Below are 24,024 nucleotides of genomic sequence, written 5' to 3'. Positions count from 1 at the left end.
CTCGATTGTATGTCACACTTTTGACAGCTGGTGAAAGTCTAAGCGATTGATTCTGCACGCCATACAACCTCGGCATGAAGAAGCAAGTCAAAGCAATCCCAATAATCGAAACAAACGCTATAAACATAATCAACGCTGTTTTCAACGCGGCATTCGAATGTTGCCTCTGTCGATATTGATGCGCTGCAACCAACAATGCAAGTTGCATTCGCAGTTTGTCATCATTGTTAGCTATCTTCGGCAGGGGTGCCAATCGCATGCGACTCGCCGAGTACGCCTGCTCATCCACATCGGGAAAACAACATGGTTCAATCTGGCGATACTCAAACAATTTCCGATTCTCAATCCTACTCAACTCGTCCGAATACTTCCGCAACGGTTCAAGTTGATCGACTTGCTCATTCTGTGTGTTGTGATGGTGGTCTTCGTCTAGGATACTCCATGACGAACTGCTGCTAAGGTCGGACTCACTCTCGCGTCCGCCTAACGGCTCCGACATGGCGACGTAATGGCGATGTCCGGTTGGAGGAGTTCTGTGCGGTGTTCACGCGCGTCGTTGTTCATCCACTGCGGATTTAGCACTCGAAATTTGCAGACATCGAATTCCGAAACGAGAACCCGTGTGCACGCTCGAGATTGGTTGCGTGACACGAGATGAATCGGACGTCAAATTTTTTGTTTTATTTTATTTAGCCCCCCGCGATCAATTAGTAATAAATCATTTAAACAAAAAAATTAAAAAAAAAAGTTTACCTTATCTGGGGTGCTGTTATCCCGTGGTGAGATAGGCGGTGATCCGCAGTTCTCCATCGACGTGGGAACACCCAGTTCGTAGATGTTTAGCATGTGTGCAGCCTGGGCATGAACCATCAGGTCCCAGGCGTTTTGAAAAGCGTCTTTGCACTGAACGCAGAGCAGAGCCGCCGCTGAATTGTCATCAATTGGTGATTCTGCATCAAAAACAAAAAAAAAAAACAATAAAAAACCAGGCGATTAACCAATTTAAGTAGAGTCAAAGTTGCTGGAGGAGTTATGGCCGGGTTAATATCCTCCAGGATGTAACTCCGGAGACTCCGGGAAATTTACGCACCGGCACAGGTGGTTTTGGCGAAACTTTACCGGCAACTTTTCTCCACTTTCCCACACGGCTAATGTAGGCAACCAAGCATACACCCCACACTATCCCTACTGATATTATAAATGCGAAAGTCCTGATGTTTGTTACACTTTCACGCAAAAACTACTTAACCGATCATCATGAAAATTTGTACACATATTCTTAGTGATCCCCGAATGGTTATAGGCTACTTTTTATTTAATAAAAATAATTATTTTTTAAATAAAATAAAGAAATTGTTTAGCCAATAATACCTCTGCATCTGGCTATTTGACTACTTTAACGCCATCTAGCATTCCAGCAATGAAGCTCAAACCTAAGTACTATAGTACCATCACACTGTATTATCACACTGTATTACCGACAGCTACGTCAACATCAAATCCAATTGATTACACTATGGAGACTGTACACTATACTTCCATAGACTATACTTTCAGCCATTTTAAACTTCCCGCCATTCTACTTCATTGTTACTTCTTCTGTGACTTCAGACGCGTACGGAAGCAACTTCATTATTTTAGATATTCGCGAGCGAAGCCGCTAGTATTATATAAGCCTAAGTATTTTTACTTACTGTTTTTGCCTAGATTATCACATTTGCAGGTGAAACGCAGCTTGCAGTACGCCTTCTTGTGGTCCAGCAGTTCGTGGAGGTCGGTGAACATCTCGCGACAGTTGCCACATATGAGAATATCCGGATTACCTGCAGATGAGTAAATAAAACCACACTCTGTATTAATCAAGCGCGCGTAAATATTTGAGATCTTTTTAACGACAAGTTGTGTAGGTAATTACACAACTTGTGCAATTTCACGCAAAGCCCCGAGAGTTTAAAAAGGGCGCGTGCTAAGAAGCGTTAACGATGACACATGCGGAAATAAATTTAATGCAGACATCAATTTTTGTTTTTGAACGCTCTGCACGCCCGAAATGGTCAGCCATTTGCATTTCACGTCCAGCGGCAATAGCGGAAAAAAGTAACATCGTCCTTAAACCCTTTCAACTAACTGGTAATCCTCGCGCTCGCGTGGAGAACATAATCGCATGAGCTTTATTTCGCAACGAGCGGATTTTTCAAAAGTGCGCTTCCGGCTACTTTTAGGATTTGAGTTTTTTTTTTTTCATGCGTGAACACAATTAATGTACGAGTAGGTGCTAAAATGTTGTAGTACTCACTGTAGATTTTCAGCTGATCGACAGGTGGTATCTCCTTGGTCTTTGCCGGTTGATTGGATTTGTTGGTGCGTGGTGATGTCGCCATTAATCGCTGTCTCTTTAATGGCGGCACCAGTCGTGGAGGGCCCACTGGAAACGCTGTCGACGCATAGTAACTGCAATAAAATATTACTTTTTATAATCACCGCTAGATGGCGTTGCAAATCATAACATAACCTAAATTAACCTTAAAAATATGTTTCAAGAGTTTAATTTTAATCCTTTATAAAACAATTTGTCGTCGTTGACGGAAAATAAAGTTTTTCGTCTGCTTATAATTTGCAAGCGCTGGGAAAGTGCAAATTAAGCAAGCGCGCACCTTGGCGCGCTTTATTAAAGCTTGGAGAGTTCATTTTGCCAGGCCAACTGTTTGTCATGCGCGAAACACATTGAAAAGGGTTGTTAGACGGCAAGTGCCGAAGATCTCACTCTTCTTGTGAAGCTTTTCACGTCGTTCAAGACTTGTACCAAAATTTAGACGCAAAGGATTGGAGTGGGGGGACTTGAAGATTGTGCCCGCCACCCGCGATGCATGTATGTGTGTGTTGGGTGGTCGGAAAACGCGCGCGGAATTTCGGTGCCGGACTTGTAATGGCCCCGGCAATTCCGACCGGATTACAAGCCGGAATTCGACCGCCGTTACCACCGCGCGTTTCCTTCCTTCAACCCTTACACCTAATACAGACACTGAGAGGAGAACAACGGCGGGGGGGCGTGTGCACCCGCGTTCTCATAATTGTCGAGGAACGGATTTAATTGTTTGCATGCAAAGTAAGCATCTGCGGCGCGCCGCCTTTCTTGGATTTCCCCCTAAATTGTGAACATTCAAATTCCTAGGTTAATATTGGCTGCTGCTTCGGGTTGTAATTTGGGTTGCATGAATAGCATCAAAAGATATCCGCCGCAGCAGCAGCACCAAATGCAAAAATAGATGAAAGTGACGACTAATTATGGTGGCGGCTACCTGTTAATAGTTTTATGCATGTCAGAGGATCAAAGTGCGCTGGGCGCGTGAATCATGCGGCCGATGGGTCGTAAATTAGTGCGGGCAGGTTGTGTCTGAGTGCAGCGCATCGATTTTCCAATAAAAATTTCCGAGCCGCACGGGGAGTTTTATAGGCGCGCCGCAATTCGGCCGCCTTTGGCACGCCGCCGCCGCCGGCCGTTGAGTTATGTGCGACGTATTGGCTTCGGCATTTAATTACCATCAAAAAGATCCGCAACCGAAATGAACGAGCGGACGTGCCGATGTGCAATTAAAAGAATAAAAAAAATACCAGCGTTGCTCGTAATTTTCCACCGGGCGGGATCTAATTTTACGGTTATTAAATTCGTGTCAACATCGCGCGCACACACAAAGAAAAAAACTATCGCATCATGCGAGGAGCATCATCGTCATCAAAAACCAACAAAACGCACAAGAATCTTTCCACTTTTCATTCTCCAGCACAACCACTTTGCCGCCAGCGCGGGTTTATTCCGAAGCTGCGTGTTTACGTTCGGGAGTTTTTAATGTGCGCGTCCTTTAACAAAAGAGGCGACGCGCATGCGATATTCATAAAAGAATGTCATTAAACTGGGAATTATATTTCACCTCCCCGACATCACATAAAGACTAGTAAATAACACCGGAGTTCATTGTTATCGAAATATGAGAACACATGTGAAAAAACTTTTTTTTTTGAATTTTTTTTATTTCGATTAATTTGTGCTGCACTTGAATAAAATCCATACCTCGAATGCAAATTCATTGTGTTGGCCCCGATATGAATTACCGACGAGCTATAAATATCCTTTTAAGTGCAGTAATTTGCATAATACCGCAATGCTACAAAGTCGCCGGTTTGGAAAAATACACGCTATGCAACCAACTATACACCGCTCAGTACTTGGCTGCCTACCAAACAATAAACTTTCCACTCTATGTAAACCGATCGGCGGAAAGTGAATGAATGAAGAAGAAATTCTTGAATTTCTTGAACTTTGCACGCGGACAATCCAATCCAATATGTTCGCAGAACACAGTTTGAAGTAAATTAAAGACCCGCTTTTGATCCGTTTATCATTATTATCCGCGCCGAATTAATTTCCAAATGGGCGTATTTATTAATCCGAAAGTTGGGATAATTTATGCGCGCCGTTCGAGTTTCACGCGTGTTCAACTTTTTGCCCGAAAACTTTACAAGCGTTCGTCGTGACGTGTAAATTGCGAAATATATTCCGGAAGCTCTTTTGATGTGATGTTTATCTCTAGCGCTGAAAATAAGAATTAATTTTTGAAGACTTTAAGACATCGTGTTTTTGTGCCACTTAAAAATTTCCGCCTTGTTGACATTTTTTGCATCCATCGACGAAAGTTTGATGTTGACTATTCCGGTGTTCGGTGGGTTGATGCACTTTGCGCGTGTGTATCTTTTTCCACTTTTTCCGCTCCGGCAAACTTGAAAACTTGCGAATTTTCAACTGTTTTCCAAACTTTGCGCGCGCAAAAATAAAAATCCCCAGCATCTCAAACACGAGCCGCAAAAAGTGGAGGGAAAATATCCACGAAGATGGTTTAATATTTGTATTGAAAATTGATATACGAGGTCGGAAAGTTTCGGCGCGGCGTGAATACGTTAACCGAGTTTTATCTCGTTCCATCCGGAAGCGGGAGCCGGAAAAAAGATTTTCTCGCACTCGCCGAACAAGTTACAAGTTGCAAGCGTTCGCTTTCGTGACTTTCAAGACTTTCTTTTTTTTTTCTTCTCTTTTTATTCGTATTCCTCCATTTTGCATCCAGCGCCGGAAGTAAACGGGCGTTACGTGCGCTCTCGGCGCGCTAATAAATTTTTTAACTTGTTGTAAAATTTGAATTTCTAATTGCGCTCGCGCTCGATTTTTCCCCGATAGAAATACGTTTTACATTACTGGGGTAAATTTGGAGTGGGGGGTGCATATGCAGACGATAACGATCGAAGAGTGCAGACGAAAATTTCGCTCTGGAATGGAGGCAAAGTTCACGTAAGTTTCATATTTAAGCGCCAAAGTCGGTGAGCTCATATTTTGTCTGCAAGGCGGAAGTCGGATCCTTACCCCCACCCCACTTTGCCTGGGAAAGTTTCACAATCGCGAATGCATGCGCGTTTGCCCATTTGTCGACAATCCGCAGATGATAAATTTCGCCGCGTGCAGTTTCCCCATCGAGGGATGGAAACCGCCTGCTTAATTATCCCTTTAGAGTTCTCGACTTCCGAGAGACTTCCAAGTTGGTCCGGCAGACGGGGAATTAAGTCGATGAGTGTCCTTTTCGGCATTTAGGAGATGCTATCGCCGGAAGATGATAACATCTACACTCACCCAATTCAATTAATTGAATTAAAAAGGCGCAAAACCTCACAAAACGCAAAAAAAAAACTAAAAACTTTCTCAACTATAACACGCGGACATTTTGAGGTTAAGTTAACTTCGTCTACTGCCCACCAGAGAGCCGTACTGCGGCGAAACTTACTAATTGTAAAATAAAGTCTCTTAAAACGTCCCCGAAACATTAAAAACACGCCGCCGACACAAACAACGCACAATAAAATGTTTTTTACTCCGAGTCACCGCCATCACGTGCAACCACGTGGAAAATACTATTCAAGATATTCCCAGAAGATGAAGATTAGGCAACACAAAAGTCTCCCGAGTGACTTCCACTGTAATACCGCGCGACTCGCGTCGCTTTTATTTAGTTTTTGTCGCAACTTCCGGTTTCAAAAAGTGCCATGAATTAATTATGTCGCGCCCTCGTAATAATGACACACGTGAGAGCATGAGTGTGTGTGTGTGTGCATAATGGATGCGCGGGGACTAATTAGAAGTTTTGTGTCGACTTTTCGTCAACGCCGTCAGACAGACACGGAAACTCGCTAATGCGACACGGCACGTATGCTGCAACCCAAAGCACACATCACCCCACATACTGCAGTTATATACTCGTATGTGTAAAAGTGTAGAGGGTTGCGTAGTAGTGGCGCAGGACAGGTATGAATATAATATATACAAATGTGGTGGGTGTATGAATTCCGGACGAGAGTTGAAAGTTGAAACGGCGAATCGCTTCTGAAAAGAACTTGCAAATGATATGGTTGTTAGAGACTCGGAACAACCGGAGCCATCTGCGTATAATAGATAAAATAAAATAAAAACCGGAAAACCGGAAATTTGACTAAAAATAACAGAAAATCTTTGATTATTAAAGAAATGTTAAAATTTCAAAACCGGAAAACAGGAAATCAAAACCGGAAAACTTAAATTTTTAATGAAAATACTAAAATAGAGATTAAAATCGATTGTTGAAAAGTAGAACAAACTATAAATAGCATTTCCTGGTGATTCCGGTGTGACATTTTAGCAATTGCCGCACAGAACAGAACAGCATCCGAAATCATCCCACAGATATCCACCACCCCCCACTCTCACCCTACCAACCTGAGCGTTTACGGCGATTTATATTTATTTAGGATTCGCACGTGCACGGATCTAGATCAATATCTCTTCCGGCTTCCGCGAAGTCGCTCTCTCACACACACACCGACGCGCGCGTTTATTGACAGTTCTTTATGTCTCGCACCCCGGGACGGCAGGTGCGAATATAAAGCGGGCGAAACGATTTAACCGCAGTCGAGATTTATCTACACGTCGACAACTTTACAAGCGCGACACTCTATAAAATCATTTTCGGATAAATTTAAAGTTGAGGTTAGGTTATGACAACGACATAGATAATTATTATGCAATTGTAAAGGCTTAGCACCAGACGCAATTAATATTTATAGGGGTAGATACCCGGATTACGCGGATTAGACCCCGATCGAATCTAATTCGTTGGTGCATATTTTATTCTATTAATTTTTGGTTGTGTTAAATACGGTCCTGACCACAAGGTGTTGAAAACGCTGCTTGCGGCCGTCCGCAAGTTTATCTACATGATAGGCGTGTGTTTGGTCGCCTGAAGGGCATACGATAAAGCCGGCGAGAATATTTACTCTACTTACGGACTGTAATTAAGCGCACCTATATTTGTACGCTTGATTAGATCTCAGCCATTGCTGGCCATTTGCATTCGCCGCGCGCGGCGCATTGTTTGTTTTCGACTAATAAGGTGCCGTTTTGTGGGGGGCGGCACACGTGGCGGCACGTACCCGCCGGCGAACTCTTGAACTTTATTTGTACAACTAATTAGATTTTCTTATGCTCACACTGGCTGGACGCTGGAGTCACCTGGTGAGAGTGTGGAATATACATCAATGGTATGCAACCAAATATACACGAAATGCATATGTGTTATACCTATAGGAAAAGTAGAGTCACGCGGTGAGCGTCGAGTATGTATATGTCTATGGTATGCAACCGAATATACACGAAATGCATGTGTTGCATCTATGGCAAAAGTAGAGTCAGTTGGTGAGTGTGTATGTATCTCTCACTGTATGCAACCGAATATACACAAATTGTATATGTGTTGCACCTATAGTAAAAGTTGGTGAGCGTATACGAGTATGTATCTGTCACTGTATGCAACCAAATATACACGAATTGCACATGTGTTATACCTATAGCAAAAGTTGTGAGCGTATACAAGTATGTATCTCTCACTGTATGCAACCGAATATACACAATTTGTATATGTGTTGCACCTATGGCAAAAACAACGTAGTAAAAGTTGCCTACATAGTTATGCTTCATCGTTAGTGAAAACTTTAAACGAACACGGCACTTTTCCGAGACGAGACAAATATGAATATTAATTAGCGAGCGCGCAACGATGAATATAATATGTAATAATGTGCGCCGGCGTGGATAATAGATTTGCATGCGAAATGCAGGGAAAATCTTGCCGGCGCGCAGCGTGTAATCAAGTTCGCTGGCGTCGCACGGGGCGGCGACACAACCGCGCGCGAGGCCAAACTAATTTGCGTTACTTTCGTTCGTTAGTCGCTTTTTTCACTCGCCGCGTTTTAATCCAACGACCGCATCTCTCGTAAAGCATGATAAATCAGACTGCAGCGAATTTCGCTGCATTAATTAGCGCCGCCCGAGTGCCATCGGCATAAACATAACCTATAACCTAACCTATTTTATTTTTAAATAAGTAATTGTGTTTTCTTTCGCGCAGCTGTTTGTGTTTGTGGATTGTTTTTGATTAAAGTCAGTAATGCGATACACATTGCATCGATTGCAAGCAGGCAGTGGCGGCGACGACACGTGTGCCGCCCCCGGCGAGTTAAAAACGACGCCGGAACGAGGAGAAAACGAAATAAACGACGAGTCGCGAGTAACACGAGCTCTTATTACCTCGGATATTGATCACTGATAAACATCGCCGTCAATAATATACTGTAATTTATTTTCCTGACAGTATAGGCAACCAATTATACGCATAACACGATGTTTTTTATTTTTTTGTCTTTGTAGCATTTTATTGTTTTCACCAATCGATGGCGATGTACGAATTCACGACACAATACTTTTAATGCAAATTGCATTACGTCTGACGACTTTCATCCTCTCCCTTTCCCTCTTTGTCCTAGGGGACTTTTACAATGTCACGTCGTGTGACGTCCTTTTGTGTGTATCTCCTCTCTTGGCGGCTGGCGAGAGTGTAACACTTTTAGCTTCGCCATTAAATCTTCTGAGCGATTGCTCACGCATAATTGCGATCGCGCGCGACGAGCGAATACGAATTGCGCGACGCGACAACACTCTGGGTGAAATTGCGCGCGAAAGAATTATCCTGAACGGCGAGGAGACATCAAGCTCCTTGTGCTTCCGGCGGCGGCGACAAGCGTTCGCCTGATGTGAAACGTTTTGTCTCTGAGCGCATGTTTTACAACACAAAACATGTAAAATTTTTATCTTTTTTTTTATAATAAAATTTATTATTTATTAATTTTCTTTGTTTTTGTGTGCGTAAACAGAATGGAAATGTATCCATGCGTGCGATTTCGATTTGTTCATATATACGAGTACATCATACAATCGCGAAAATTATCGCCCCAAAATTCATATCATAATGACAACAATGTGCACGCATTTCGATCGTCATAATTGCATTAGACGCAATTGTGCGCGAAGCGGTATTGTGCATTAATTCCGCGTGCGTGGATCGCGTCAACTGGTTGCAAAAATGCTCAAACGGGGTTTATGCAGTAATTAGAGGCCGAAAAATATCGCTCGTGGACATTCCACGCTTTATTACGTATGGCGTAATTAATGCAAGCGATTAAATTAACGTAGATGCATTATGCAAACCGTAAACTAACCGAAAATAAACAAAACAAATAAATATTAATATTAACAGAGGAAATACTACGTTTTATTCACTTTTACTCGCGTTGATAATTATAATATTCAATTTTTTCGACTTCTACTTCAAATTGTAAGTAAATCGTTAATTCTAAGTGTGTTTACATGAAAATATTATGTGTAACTCACCCGTGGTACAATTGGACAACGATTTTCGCAGTTTCCCGCAGGTTTTCACACGATTTCACTAAATATTTCGTTAATTTAAGTTACCGCGATGTAAATACATCCGCGCGACACGACCGAACCGTTTGCACTGCAACAGAGTTGTTTTGCTGGATAGTGTTGCCTTCTTATCTCTTAGTGAACAGATAAACTCGTATTCTTTCTAGATTGTGCGTGCAAAACATTCACAATTGCCTTGAGATAAATAAATGTGATTCGTACGAATACTACACAAGTGATTTTATATCAAAACAAACAAAATATAGAAAGAATCAATGTTTGTGTACATGTTAAATTTAATGTAACATAAATATTAACATTTTAACTATTTTTAACGAAATTTTAACGTTATATAGATTTTATTTACTAAAACTATATTAAACATTGCCACCTCGGCTGATAACAAAATACCTGACGCATTACTACAATTGTAATAAGCTGGATTGAGTAAAAAACCTAAAAAGTAGTGAATTAAACAAATATGCTAATTTTCACATATTTCTGATGATATTTTTGCAACAAAAACTACCCTATGTTATTTTCCTATATCCTAACTATCTCCAAATCAAAATTTATCAAAATTGATTCAGTACTTTTTTCATTACTGCGTTACAAACATACAAAAACTATAAACTCGCATTTTATATTTGTTTTATTTAAGATTTTATGCAGATTTTCATCTCTCAATGTATTATTTTTATGAGCATGTCTTTTGTTGCAGGCAAAGTCATCATCAAGTCGCATTTCACGGATGATCCTCGACAACAAAACGTATACGCTCACAACGTATAAACTAGCGTCATTAATTACGCGCGAGAGCGCTAAACGCGCGCCCGGCAAGTGTTTATGATGGAAGTATTAAAAACGTTCTCCTTTTGCGCGCCCGGCTCGTAAAATTCATAAGTCCTTGGAATGCACCTTCCGCCCAAAACCGACATGCAACATAACCTAAACCAACATCTAGTACGAGTACACTAAATGCAAACTGCGCATTTTATTGCGCGCTTCTTTTGTCCACGAGAGCGCATATTTCATATTTATTTAGCGCGGTTGTAAATTAAAACTCAAGTTGCTTGCACTCATACTCATATACAACGAGTGAACGAGTAAACTTTAACTATAAATATTAATAAAAATACATTAAACGTGATTGTTTATATTGTATTTTATTAAAGTTTTTTTTTATTATTCGTGAATGTGTGAATATTTTGAGCGTATCTTTCAACGTGTCTCGGCAAGTTAACAATAAAAGTGTAAAGGGGCAAAGCGGAAGCGTAGGAATCGCGTAAATGGCATTCCGGTGTCGTCGCTACGTCTCCAGTCGATTCTACACTGACAATCAATACCGCAATACGAGTACACCACCTCTTACATAAAACTAATCCTAGTTTATTTAAAAAATAAATTTTAACATTAAAAATCACTATAGGCAACTTTCCAAGCACATTTTCTGTGTATTTTTAAATATTTCCCTTTTGATGTTATGTGAATGTACAGTATGCAACCCATTTGACATATCAGCGCATCGGAAGCGTTCGACGTCAACCACCTACTTGTAATACAATCCCGCGCTGGGAATTCCACCGGAGTAAAAAATTGTTGCGCGCGCTCGAGCAATGCGGAATAATGTAACGAGCAAGTGGCAAGTGGCGGCAGCCACTAAGTGACCGAATGTGCAGGATACGTGAAGACGATACTCCACTCGACGCCACCCCCGAAGTAATGGCGTCTTGTGTATTGGATAACACACCGCCGCCATTATAAATCATTTTTAATGAATCCGACACCGCTGTGTCAACTGTGACGAGCGCAAATAAATTCACCGAAAATAATTGACACACTGTATATCTATATCTATATGTATATTGTATGAGTATATGTAAAATTGAGGTTATGTTGTAGAGGGCGCTCACACCACAATTACGTAAAATCAATTTCGACACAGCGTATGTGTGTGTGTGTCGACCGCAAACGCAAATCGGGCGACACATCTCGCCGCGATATGTGTCAATAGATGAAGTGGAGGCGGGGGCGGCGTTATGCGGATGATCAGGAATCGAGGGGCGGAACGAGACGTGCCGGAGAGGACGCAGGGTGTGAGCAACAGGTATCCAGCTGGCGTCAAACCGCTACCGCCAACGACGCCGCCGCCGCCAAACCATCACCGGTTAGTATGCAACACGTCAACCCATCATCTTCCCTTCGACCCTTGTTTCTCACAATCGGACCCAGGCTTAGACATCATGAATAAATTTCCCGAAATAAAGATAAATATAGTGTAGCGTTGACTTTAACGGCAATATCTCTATATAACAACGAAATTTGTAGAAGTTTGTTGGTTTATATTAATTTCCTCGTTATAGCGTTACAGTTTTTCTGTGTAACGACGAAAAATATTTTTATTTCTAGTAATTATAAGGTAGAATATTTTTTAAAGACATGACATCGATGGTAACATTTGAAATATTGTTGTAATTATGATCCCAACATCCCAACAAATTGCAATGCAAATTTCTATAACTTAAGCACGATTTTTCATCTAATTTGTTGGGGTGCACGTTGCGTTACTAGAAAATCATTTAAACATATCACAAGTGAATACAACTGAGCGACGCGGAATTCATATTTAGACTTCAGGAAATATTTACCGGCATTTTTCAAGAGTAATTGAGTTTATAACCAGCATACAAAAAATTAAACAGATGCCAGACCGCGTAAAATCGCAATATTTGGTTATTTTTATGTTCCTCAATGTAACATAACCTAGAAATAATGTAGTTTATAATTTTAGTGGTTGAAAAGTTGCATAACTTGCTCAAAAATACATAAAATCTAAGTTTTTAATGAAATAAAACAAAAATAAGTGAATTTTTACTAAAAAATTAAAAAAAATAAAAAATTTGGTAATTTTTTGTTTCTCGATGTAACGCTACCTCCCTATAACGTAATAAATACCCACTGAAACAATAAATTCAAATAAACAAAGATCATCAACGCGTAAAATCAAACTTCCTGACATTTTTCATATTATTCTATCACACAACATATTTTTTAAATATCATTTGATGAAATATCGAATTGTACTCCTTCACAAAAAAAGCAAAAACTCAGCGATAAATTTCCCGCGGTTGGATGCATCGCCGGTGATGAAGCATGATGACAAATTTCGATGTAAATCAAAATCACATCCCGATTAACCACGCGCATGTATAAATTACACTTTACACACGCATAGCTGTCTTTTACCGACGATTCATCAATTCATCACCCACGATTAAAATCACAATCGTAATCTAAACCATAAACATCATGTGTATCGGTGTATCGCTCACGTCTCGTTTGTTTGTTGTAATCGAATAAAGCCGCACATCCATACACTCCGCGTAGCAACACGGAACGCGCAACAAGTACCTTTATTATAACGTTCACCGCCCCCGAAGATACCCAACATCCCAAAAGAACATCGTTAATAATGTAAATTGGGTTCGAGGACATATTTCATCCTCTTCCACGTACACCTTCACCTTCTTTCCAAATGCAATCGATGATTAATTTGCCTTTTATTGAGTGTTCTTTGTGTTTGTGTTTGAATCTTCAAACAAAAACGTTAATTACGAGTTTACAATCGAATTTTGAAAAATTACAAAGCGTGAATGAACGTTTCGTGTGATCTTTGATTGTTTTTCCAACAAACAAACAAAGCTATCCAATTATTTCAACTTTCAAACAGTGACAAGTTAATTAATTAATCAATTCAAGCATAAAATAATGCAAAGCGCAAAATTTTCTATTCAAATGAATAATTTATACAAAAAAAAAATTCACTTATATTACATACGCATGACGTAATTCACATAACCTTATTCTCGCACCCCTCGTGTACTTTCGCTTTTATTCACACCCGCACGACTGATATTTGATCCCCAATGAAGAAGAAAAAAAAACACCATCACCGAATGGAATTATTTAATCTCGCGGCGGCGGCGGTAGTTTGAGAATTTGAACGTTCGAGAATTCGCACCATAGCAGGTGCTCGTCCATTCGAAGGGTGGTTCAAGTACAACCCCCGCGACGGCTGCTCCTGCGGCCGTTTCCGAGTCAATTTGGCGGTTCATGCAGACGCGCCAAAGGAAATTCAATTAACTTTAATGGTCGATGTCGACCTCCCGACTTGAAGATACTCCTCCGACCAATAACCAGCGTAAAAAATGCACACCCTTCGAGTGTTGGCGGCGAAAATTAAACTCACATATGCGTAAAATTTACATTCATTGTTTTATGGAAACACTCTGTATCTCAATGGCATATTCTTTCGCTCGACGAGTGGATAATATACTCTAACTGCTTTTGAATTAACTCATCTTCCACCCTTGTGGATTTTCAAAACGACTTGCGTGGGAGAAGATAAAATAAAAAAAATTTCTTACTGGAGGCGGTTTTTGAGTTAAAAGTGTAATTTGGTTAAAAATGGCAAAAAAATAAGACGCTACACGAAAAGCATTTTTGTCTGATGTTTAAACAAGGCAACTATTTCTAATTAAATCGCCGTGGTGGAGTAGAACGGGTTGCCTACTACTGCCACACGTAATTGTGTAGAGTATAGAGTGTAGAGTTGGTTGCGTACTTTGCGCTGCGTTAACTATTCATCTGCGTGTGTTATTCGAGCGGAAACAAAAATGTTTTAATAGGACGTGCGCGCATCACGCGCGATTCTCATAATTCGCGTTTCAACTTTAAACAACACGCGCGCTCTCCACTCGCCAACAACAAACTTCTAATTGGAAAATATCTACAAACTGTACGCAGCAAAGTATGATACTTTAAGCGCAACCGGGGAAAAATTCATATTAATCACAATTAAACAAAACTTACGCCCCGAAAAATGTGAGTAGTCAGCGTAATGAGCAGACGCGATGCGCTTTGTCTTTCTTCTCGCGCACAACGATTTAATTGTTGTTTATCTACGCCGAACGCAGCGCGCGATAAAATGCGCTTCCAATTTAATATTTAATTAAGAACTTTAACAACGCGCGGTGATAAAAGCACAATCAAATAGTTCATTCGCCGCGAAGAATTTAATTTCGAAATAATCAACTTTTGTCTGATTGCGCACAAAGCGCACAATCATTATTTCGCGCGCGCGCAAAAATATGCACACAAAACACGCCGCAAACTAATCGCTAACATTGGACAATCTGATAATATCCTCTCACATACAGAAAGCGAAAAAAAATTAAAAAAAATAAAAAACGCGTCGATACCGTGTCAATAAAATGTTTGCTTTTGAAAAAAATTTTTTTGCATTTTCGTTTGAACGCCCGGGAAATTTTTCCAACCTTTGAACCACACACGTAAAATTTAAAATTTTACTTTTTTCAGTTTCACCCGATGATGAATAATAAAAAGGTAAGCATATTTTTTTTGCATCTTTCATCGAAGGTGCATAGCATAGAGAGATACGATAACGTTCTGCTCTCGCATTCATTCCATTCATATCGGTTTATGTCCCAGCGGGTCGAGGCGGAAAATATCGACAATGTGGTTAAAACCTAATGTAGTGCACACGAAGAGATATATTTTATGGATGTCGACGCCATCAAACGGAAAACTCCTTCGCAATTCCACCGATCTTTTACTACGTACCTACACACCGAGTTTATTTGTTTTTCTATAGAGAAATATGAACATATTGTATGTTTGGGTAGTTCATTCGCTCCCCGGATAGAAAATATGTCATTTCCGAGGGTCGACGTTCAATGAACGAATATTACGTGTCGTTGAAAGCGCCTACAGGAAAACAAATACGCGCGAGATGAAAAGCGCCGCTCCGGCAAAAAAAAGGAGTGAAAACGTTTTGCATTTCTGGGGCGGCAGCCGCCCCCAAAATCTCCGCAGAGCAATTTCGCTGGCTGCTGGATTTTTTTTCTATTTCGACAATTCGAACGCATGCTATATTTCACAATTTCAAATCAATTGTTATCTGATATACAGTGTGTCCATTGAAAAAATTTAAAATAAAATTTTAAAATAAAAGCAAATGATTTATTTTATTACACGTAATTTATTTGCTAATTGCGCCGTTAATTACCTAGCAAAAATAAACGAGCGCGTAAACATTTGCATGCTTTGAAAATTTCGCGTTTCGTGATTAATAACCCGGTAATAAAATAAACATCGGGTTATTATAGTGTGCGCGCGCGTGTAGAGTATGTAAACAAAACCCGACTGACCAGCCGCCCCTTCGCCGGCACTTCTTTCGCTTCCGTGCCGAGGCGAAACAAGTCGAAAATAAATATATTTCCTGCACGGCATCTCAGGTATTTTCATTTCCGGCTCTTTTGTACGCTCGGCATTATATACACACGGCAAATAATGTATACGAGCGACACACGTAAATGAAAGCAGATTGCCGCTCATTTTTTCAACTTTAAAATTCGATTTTCCACGCGTGGAATCAAAAAATTCAAAATCAAATAAATCGCATAGTATTTGTCTTGTTATGTTGATTTTGCATGATTTTTCCTCTTCCGCGACATTATTTGAGGCTTAACATAAGCCGAATCTACGAAAACGTCGTGTGAAATTCTTATCGTAACGATATCGATATACTATACACAATAAGCAACCCAACAAACACGTTGGATGCACATTGTGCACTCGATTCGCAAATAAATTCAATCAATAAGCCATCCGCTTGGTGCCTCGCTTTCGTATTCGAATCATACTCGCGTCGTTTGTACATTGTTATCCCATTGCGGATGCAAAACCAACCCTCGCGCTTGCTGTATGCAACACGCGTTACATGTGTGTGTAGAAGTGGTTGCCGACACTCACCTGTCATAGTAGTAATCCCTGCAACAAGAACAAAAGCGCGACATTAATACAACCAAATTGACATTCGACATTAGATTTTCATAAATGGCTCAGGCATAAAGGTCGAGTTGGTGTAAAAGGTTAGGTCAATAATAATGCGCGGGATGTGCATGCTGTGCATTCAGTATTCATGCGACCAGAGCGCATTAGTCCTAATGCGAATCATACTGATCAATGCGATTGTGGCGCCACCGTAAGTGATTAAACAGTAAACACAATGTATATCCACATACACTCTCAATAGATTAAAAATAAAATATGTTAATTGCATTTAATTCAATTAAAAAAACAACGTATATTAGATTATGATGATTAGTGTGTTGCATAACCTAACCTAAAAATCTAATGCAATTAGTGTGTAAGTATATTCTCAAGTTTTATTGTGTTTTAGTGCCAGAGGCAATTTTATACTGGGGATCCAAGGATTACTTTAAAATAGTAGGCGAATCTATCTACCCCCAAGATGGCCTCCGAGCACATTTACTTTTCATCCTATTACGCCTCGACGGCGGCGACTTCACTTATAATCGGCATGGAAATGAGAGCCGGAAAAATTGGATGAACTAGAAGGGCACAAAACCAGCGATTTGCTAAGTAACGCATTATGGCTTCCTATTTTCCGGTATCAAATCTTATAAAATGAGAAATTACCCAATGCACAACACAATTTAAATTTATATGTAAAACTAACAAATAATGATTTTGATCTTGACACTATTTGTTTGCATGTCAGGCCAAAAACACAAGAAAAGAAAAGGTAAACGTGTCGATTCGTCTGCGGAATGGCGGTCGCGCTCATTTTTCTAACCTACAATACCCGAGAATTCGCATTCGCGATAACAATGTGATAAACTAGTCGACTTTATGATGCCTAAGCCCCCTACGCGTCACCCACTGGCAGGACAAACGCGAACAAACTGCCTACAATCCAACATGCACCCTCTCTTCACTTCTCTTTTCTCTTCTCCTCTCTAACCCTATGTGAGAAGTGAGGTTAAAGCGGTGGATTTTTGTTTTCGTCGTTTTTCACATCCACATATACACATGCACATATGCTCTTCGTCAGAGCGGATGTGGATGGGACGACATTATTGCAAACGAACCTTCGTCGCGCGGTCACAGCCGGCGCGAGCAACAAATGGAGTCAAAGGCGAAGCGGAAATGAAAAGTCCTCGCAGATGCAACTCGAATGCGATATAATGCTGAAATGTGAGGTTATTCATTTGTTCGGACCGAACAAAAATGTGCACCACCGCCGCCTCTCCTCTCATCCCTGCTTCATGTGCGCGCGTGGAATTGTGGCGAGCAATCTAAATGCTACATTCGACTCGTGTCTAATAGAGAAAGATTGAGATTGAAGCAATAAGGCGAAACGGCGTTTGCCGGATTGGGAAATTGAGCGATGGCGCTGCGCCGGTCCCGGGAGGGCCCAGCAGACGCGAGCAATCCGTCTCTGGATGATGAACTGTTTCCCAAACCGAAATGGAAATTGAGATTTAACTAAGCGCTGCTAAATCCGCCCAAAGTCTTAAAAACTTTGTTGATTAGAAAGTAATATGTCGTTAAAATATTTATTTTTTACTTTTTACACGGTTTCTAGGCGTGAAAAATGGTATTTTAGTCATGGGTGGCTAAAGTCGCGAATAAAGTATTTTAGTCACAGGAAATATTTTCTATTTTAACGTTTTCCACATTTTCTATTTTTTGAGACACAAAAAGTGATATTTTAATCACGGATGACAAAGGCCGTGACTAAAGTAATTTAGTCACATTATTTATTTTCTCCTTTTACGTTTGCCACTTTTTTCATGGTTTCAATACACAAAACGTGGTATTTTAATTTCAAATGGCCAAAGTCGTGACTAAAGTACTTTAATTACATTACTTATTTTTTACTTGCACGTTTTCCACTTTTTCTATGGTTTCAAGACACAAAAAATTGCATTTTAACCACGGATTGCAAAGGCCGTGACTAAAGTACTTTAGTCACGGTATTTATTTTTTACTTCCACCTTTAAAACGCCTCTTTTTTCAAAATTTAGAAACACAAAAAATAATACTTTAATCACAAATGGCGAAAGCCGTGACTAAAGTACTGTAAACATGATTAAAATGCCATTTACCGCACTAGATACATAATATACGATATTTTCAATATTACCTAGCTATCCAGAGATAAAATGTCTCTTTACAGTTACAATTGCCACGTGAAACACGTAGAGGTCGTAAGAAGCGTGCACGTGGACGAATACGAATGTTTTACTATCAATTTTGCCCCGTGCGGTGTGCCCATTACAAGTTTACACCGAAGGGACTTTATTATCGAGGAGGTCAGGTGTCTCCATCTATGCGAGTTTTTATAACGCGGCGCATTCATAAACGCCGGCGTATTTCTGTCGTTCCGACTATCGTAAAACCATCTCTATATATTTCCCTCCGCACGCCCGAATTGCGTTGCACATCACATGTTCGAAAAGTTGCGGACATCGAAACATAACCCCACATACCAACCAAAAACCATCATCATTACACGATGCGGAGACAAAAATACGTTTTCGTTCATCCCGGACGCCAATATGACTTTATTAGCACTATCATCTTGTTACGACGCCTCATCTCTAATGGATTCATTATATCGCCGGCGAAATGAGCAATACTTGTTTGACAGCGGCGCGCGCAAAATGCATTGGGGAAATCTAACGCAATCGAATGAAAACGAATTCCCACAGTCATCGCGCCGACGAGTGCGTCAATCATCCGCTAGGAGTCGCAGCACGCAACACACCTTACACGCCTGCTAATATAATGCATAAATAAGCATCGGGTCGAGAATACGTATCGTTAACGTGAATAAATATTCGATTCTATGATCACTATCGCCAAATTGCCGGCGCGCTGAATATTTGATTTTTGTATCGTCGTATCACAGTGTCTCCTAATTTCCATTCGATCGCATCCATAATTCACACGTCCTGTTTTCTCCTAAGTTAATTATTTATGATGAAATGCTAATAGGGTTGCCTAGGGTTGAAATTTTTTAAATTTTTTTTTTGTTTTTTTGGTTGATATTATAAATAAAATTTAGTTTCGACGCACAACTAAAAGTAATTAATTAAGACCTTAATTACAGCATGAAATTTGTATTAATTAAGCCACGCGCACACTCACTAATTAGACCTATGCGCTGCATCTGTTAGATTTTTCCCCCGGAACAACAATAAAACTCACGCGCCGAGAGCATTTCCTCTTCACGAATCTGACGGCTCGCATCCATCTCCCCGCAGCACACATTTTGCATAAATTTTAATTAGTGCGGATATAAAGCTCGCGCGCGCGTTGCGTTATTTTATTAATTGCACAACATTTTAATTAACATTTCCGGCGCGCGGACTCTTCACTCGTTAGTTGCAAATAAAATGCGTGGATTTTTATATAAATCAATTAAAACAACACAATCCCTATCTCTACTAATATTGTAAATGCGAAAGTCCTGATGTTTGTTACACTTTCACGCAAAAACTACTTAACCGATCATCATGAAAATTTGTACACATATTCTTAGTGGTCCCCGAATGGTTATAGGCTACTTTTTATTTAATTAAAAAAAATATTTTTTAAATAAAATAAAGAAATTGTTTAGCCAATAATACCTCTGCATCTGGCTATTTGACTACTTTAACGCCATCTAGCATTCCAGCAATGAAGCTCAAACCTAAGTACTATAGTACCATCACACTGTATTATCACACTGTATTACCGACAGCTACGTCAACATCAAATCCAATTGACTACACTATGGAGACTGTACACTATACTTCCATAGTCTATACTTTCAGCCATTTTAAACTTCCCGCCATTCTACTTCATTGTTACTTCTTCTGTGACTATAGACGCGGGTTAAAGCTAGTTGTGAATATTTTTAATTTTTTTTTCGTGTTGAAAAATCCTATTTTGAGATTAGAGCAGGTAATTTCGGCAGGTTTCCGGTATGCTCGAGGGGGTTTTGGGGGTATTATACGCAACAATTTAGTTTAAAGATTTCGACGCGCCGCTGGTACATATTACGATGCTAATCTTATCAAAAACTTGTTATAATACAGAAGTAATCTTTCTTTCGCGCCTCGGCTTCCATCCTTCCGACGAGGCTGTCGCCGCGGCGGAAACGTTAAATATATACATCAAAGATACCTGTTTACGGAAAGATGAGGTGTAATTGGATTCGAGATGGATGGAGACGACAAGAGCGACGCTCGAGGAACGTCTTCTTTATAGGGGGTGTGGGGGCGTAATGTTGTTATCTCAAACGAAAACGAAAACTGGCGGAGGTATTAATGAAGGCGAAAGTTTCATTGTAAAGAAAATAAATTTGGTTTTAAGGAAAAACAGGAAAAACTAATGAAATACCGGTATTGATGTCAAAATACCGGTATTTTTATAAAATATATTTTAATTAGAAATGAGTAAAAACAGATTCTACTAAAATGTGATTTTTTAAATACCGGTATTACCGGTTAACCGATATTAATACCGGTATACCGGTATTTTTATTTCCAGATACCAATATTTTTCAATTAAAAATAAGTTAAAAATAAATATTATTGAATTTTAACTTTTGAAAATACCGGTATTACCGTAAAAATACCGGTATACCGGTATTAATGTAGTAATACCGGTATTAATACCGGTATTTATATAATAAAAAGTAGAGTTTTTCCGATAAAAAAAGTTAAAAAAAAGTAATTTATAAAAATAATTTTATAAATACCGGTATTACCAATATACCGATATTTTAATTTTAAAATTACAAAAATACCGGAATTAAACCTAAAATGCACATCATGCCCTCACGCAGTTTAAGGATGTTTTTCCTGTAAGGTATAAACCATGTCAAAGTGACATGACACACGAGGGCATTAACAAAAGAGCAATTAGTCAATGATGCGCACACATAAATCTCATCCCGGGCGTCGGCGGCGGCGTCGCTCCCGACAAATTCGAAGCGATCGTTGCGTTCCTTTTTCGCCTCCTGCGCCACCCCAACAACCCGAAAACCATAGGGATCACCCTCGCTGCGTGCGGGATATCGGGAAAAACGAGGAAGAAGTGCCGCCAGAGACAAGGAACCACGAATGACTTCCCTTGCGCATAGCATCTAACTAGTTCGAATCGCGCGAGCAATCACCCCCAAAGCTATGGCGGCGGCAAGGAGGAAATATGCCGCCCCACATGCCCACAAGAGTGCAACAAGAATTTGTTAGCGACGTCGTTTAGTCGGGTTAGTTGTTACCGTCGTAGATAACTCACTGATGGGAACTTAGGGCTGCGCCAAAGCAGCCATCTTACTTTTTCATCACCTAACCTCAATTTTACGCGATTTTAGCAAGTGTAGATGCACGAAATAAATAATTAAGCATTTGTTGCTGGTTCGGAAATAAATCACGAAACGCCAGCGCACACGCCAACCCGATATTTCACTGTATACATTAACCTCTCATCTATATTAGATTGCGCGCGCGTTGTCTGCGCACCGCTAACGAAGACTGGCGGCAGCCGGACGCAATCCTATCAATAGCGCAATGGTTTAGAACTGTCGCGTAAAACCTATCACTAAACATTGTCCTGGCGACAATACCAATGCTTCTACTTTGATGTACTCGTATCTGCGAGTATTCGAAGTCAAGGAGTCTCGTTTGGCGAAAATGTAATTGCATGTTTTTCTTGTATTAATAACTCGTGGCGCACATATCGAACAAACATATACACTCCAGCCGGACATTAATTCGCCGTGAACACGCTAAAATAAACAAGCGACTTTAATCACTATTTATCATTATGCGAGCGCCGCTATCATTACCGTTGATAGCGGGCGCGGAGCGGAAACGAGCGGCCATATACAAGCGCTACTTTCGCTAATGTCTGACATCGACGCCCGAGGCGTATGCGTTGTTCAGCGTCCAGGCTTAAATATTTAAAAGCCGCGGAACGTCTCGATCTAATTCCGAAGGAGAAACAGTCGTAAAGCACGTGAATTATAAATACTTAACGCGCGAAGCGCTCCTAAATCAAACGTTCCTTTCTTTTACACACTGTCCACACAGGGTGTTCCGTTATTTCATCTTTGGAAGTTTATTCTACTTCCACCAGGTTTTTCGGGGTTTCGAGAAATGAAAAATGGTAATATTATCACGAATGGCTAAAGTCGTGACTAAAGTACTTTAGTCACAGTATCTATTTTCTACTAACACGTTTAAAACTCCACCTTTTCTACGGTTTTGAGACATGAAAAGAAGTAATTTAATCACGGATGGCTAAAGTCGTGACTAAAGTACTTTAGTCACGGTATTTACTTTTTATTTTCACCTTTAAATCACTTTTTCCACGGTTTTGAGACATAAAAAGTGGTATTTTAGTCACGGATGCGTAAAGTCGTGACTTAAGTACTTTAGTCACGGGTTGGAATTTTTGAAATAAAAAATTCAAAAACAAAAACTAAACTTAGAAAAACAATAAAAGTAGAAACAAGAACCTAAACAACCCATCCCTAAACGTGACTAAAGTTTAACTTAGCGCACTAGATTCATAATACTCCATAAAACACCAAAAAACAAAAAATCCAACACCTCAACACCCTGTATAACAATATAACTCCAATCCTATTGCTTCCTGTTTCTTTTTTTCTTTTTTCCTCTTTCTTCTTATGACTAGAGTGACTATAGGCCATAAAACCCCATGGTCTGGTCGGATGGTAGTGGTTGGTAGTGGAACACAGGGGAAATTATCCGAAGAGAAGGTTTCGCGTGCAAGCGCGCGGGTTTATTTCGAGAGCGCACGGCACTCGAAAAACAATCTGGTCGCATCCCCCGAACGGCCGCGGGACCCGGGACGTCATCCTCCAGAGGGCACGTAATTGAACCTTATAGATCCGATGATTATTAGATATTATAGGAGTTGGGCCGCGCGGAGGAGAATCTTGACTTTCTTGCTTGCTATGTGGTGTAATTCCTTTTCGAAACTTCCTTTACTACCTGTGATGGTCCCCGGGCAGAAGATAAGATTTACCGAAGCAGGAATTCCAGGCGCAGTTTATTACATTTGATAAATAGTTAATTACATTGGAGAGATGGAAGAGATTGCTATGAGAATCATCAGAAATTTAAAAAAAAGAACAAAAAAATTAAATTTTGAATTTTAAGTTGTCTCTATGTGACTACACAAGTAAAATTGATCATGTGACCTGAATGAATTGGTCAAATTTCATTTCGTGAAAATTCCCAGTCCTTCACCCAATCGAATGATGTGCAATTCCCGACTAACGGCAT

The 24,024-nt window shown here is 40.2% G+C and overlaps 1 protein-coding gene across 2 annotated transcripts in view; it reads right to left on the bottom strand.

Moving 5' to 3' along the window:
• The window catches only part of LOC135793871 (uncharacterized), a 37,758-nt gene that overhangs the window by 7,757 nt on the left and 5,977 nt on the right, over positions 1-24,024 (bottom strand). Inside the window, exons 2-5 of one of the 2 annotated variants that reach the window (XM_065304984.1) lie at positions 16,667-16,684; positions 2,297-2,451; positions 1,695-1,823; positions 754-950 (exon numbers count right to left, since the gene is read on the bottom strand). In XM_065304984.1, coding sequence (XP_065161056.1) covers positions 754-950; positions 1,695-1,823; positions 2,297-2,451; positions 16,667-16,684 — 499 coding nt within the window. Of the gene's footprint in view, positions 1-753; positions 951-1,694; positions 1,824-2,296; positions 2,452-9,796; positions 9,919-16,666; positions 16,685-24,024 lie in introns of those variants that run through there. The other variant, XM_065304985.1, reaches the window with a different exon arrangement.

Source organism: Atheta coriaria, unplaced genomic scaffold (assembly GCF_025399875.1).
Source record: "Atheta coriaria isolate IRGN ID8LTWV9N9 unplaced genomic scaffold, Caltech_Dcor_3.1 hic_scaffold_6_pilon, whole genome shotgun sequence".
NCBI classification, from domain to species: domain Eukaryota; kingdom Metazoa; phylum Arthropoda; class Insecta; order Coleoptera; family Staphylinidae; genus Dalotia; species Dalotia coriaria.
This window is presented reverse-complemented; position numbering and strand designations above follow the sequence as displayed.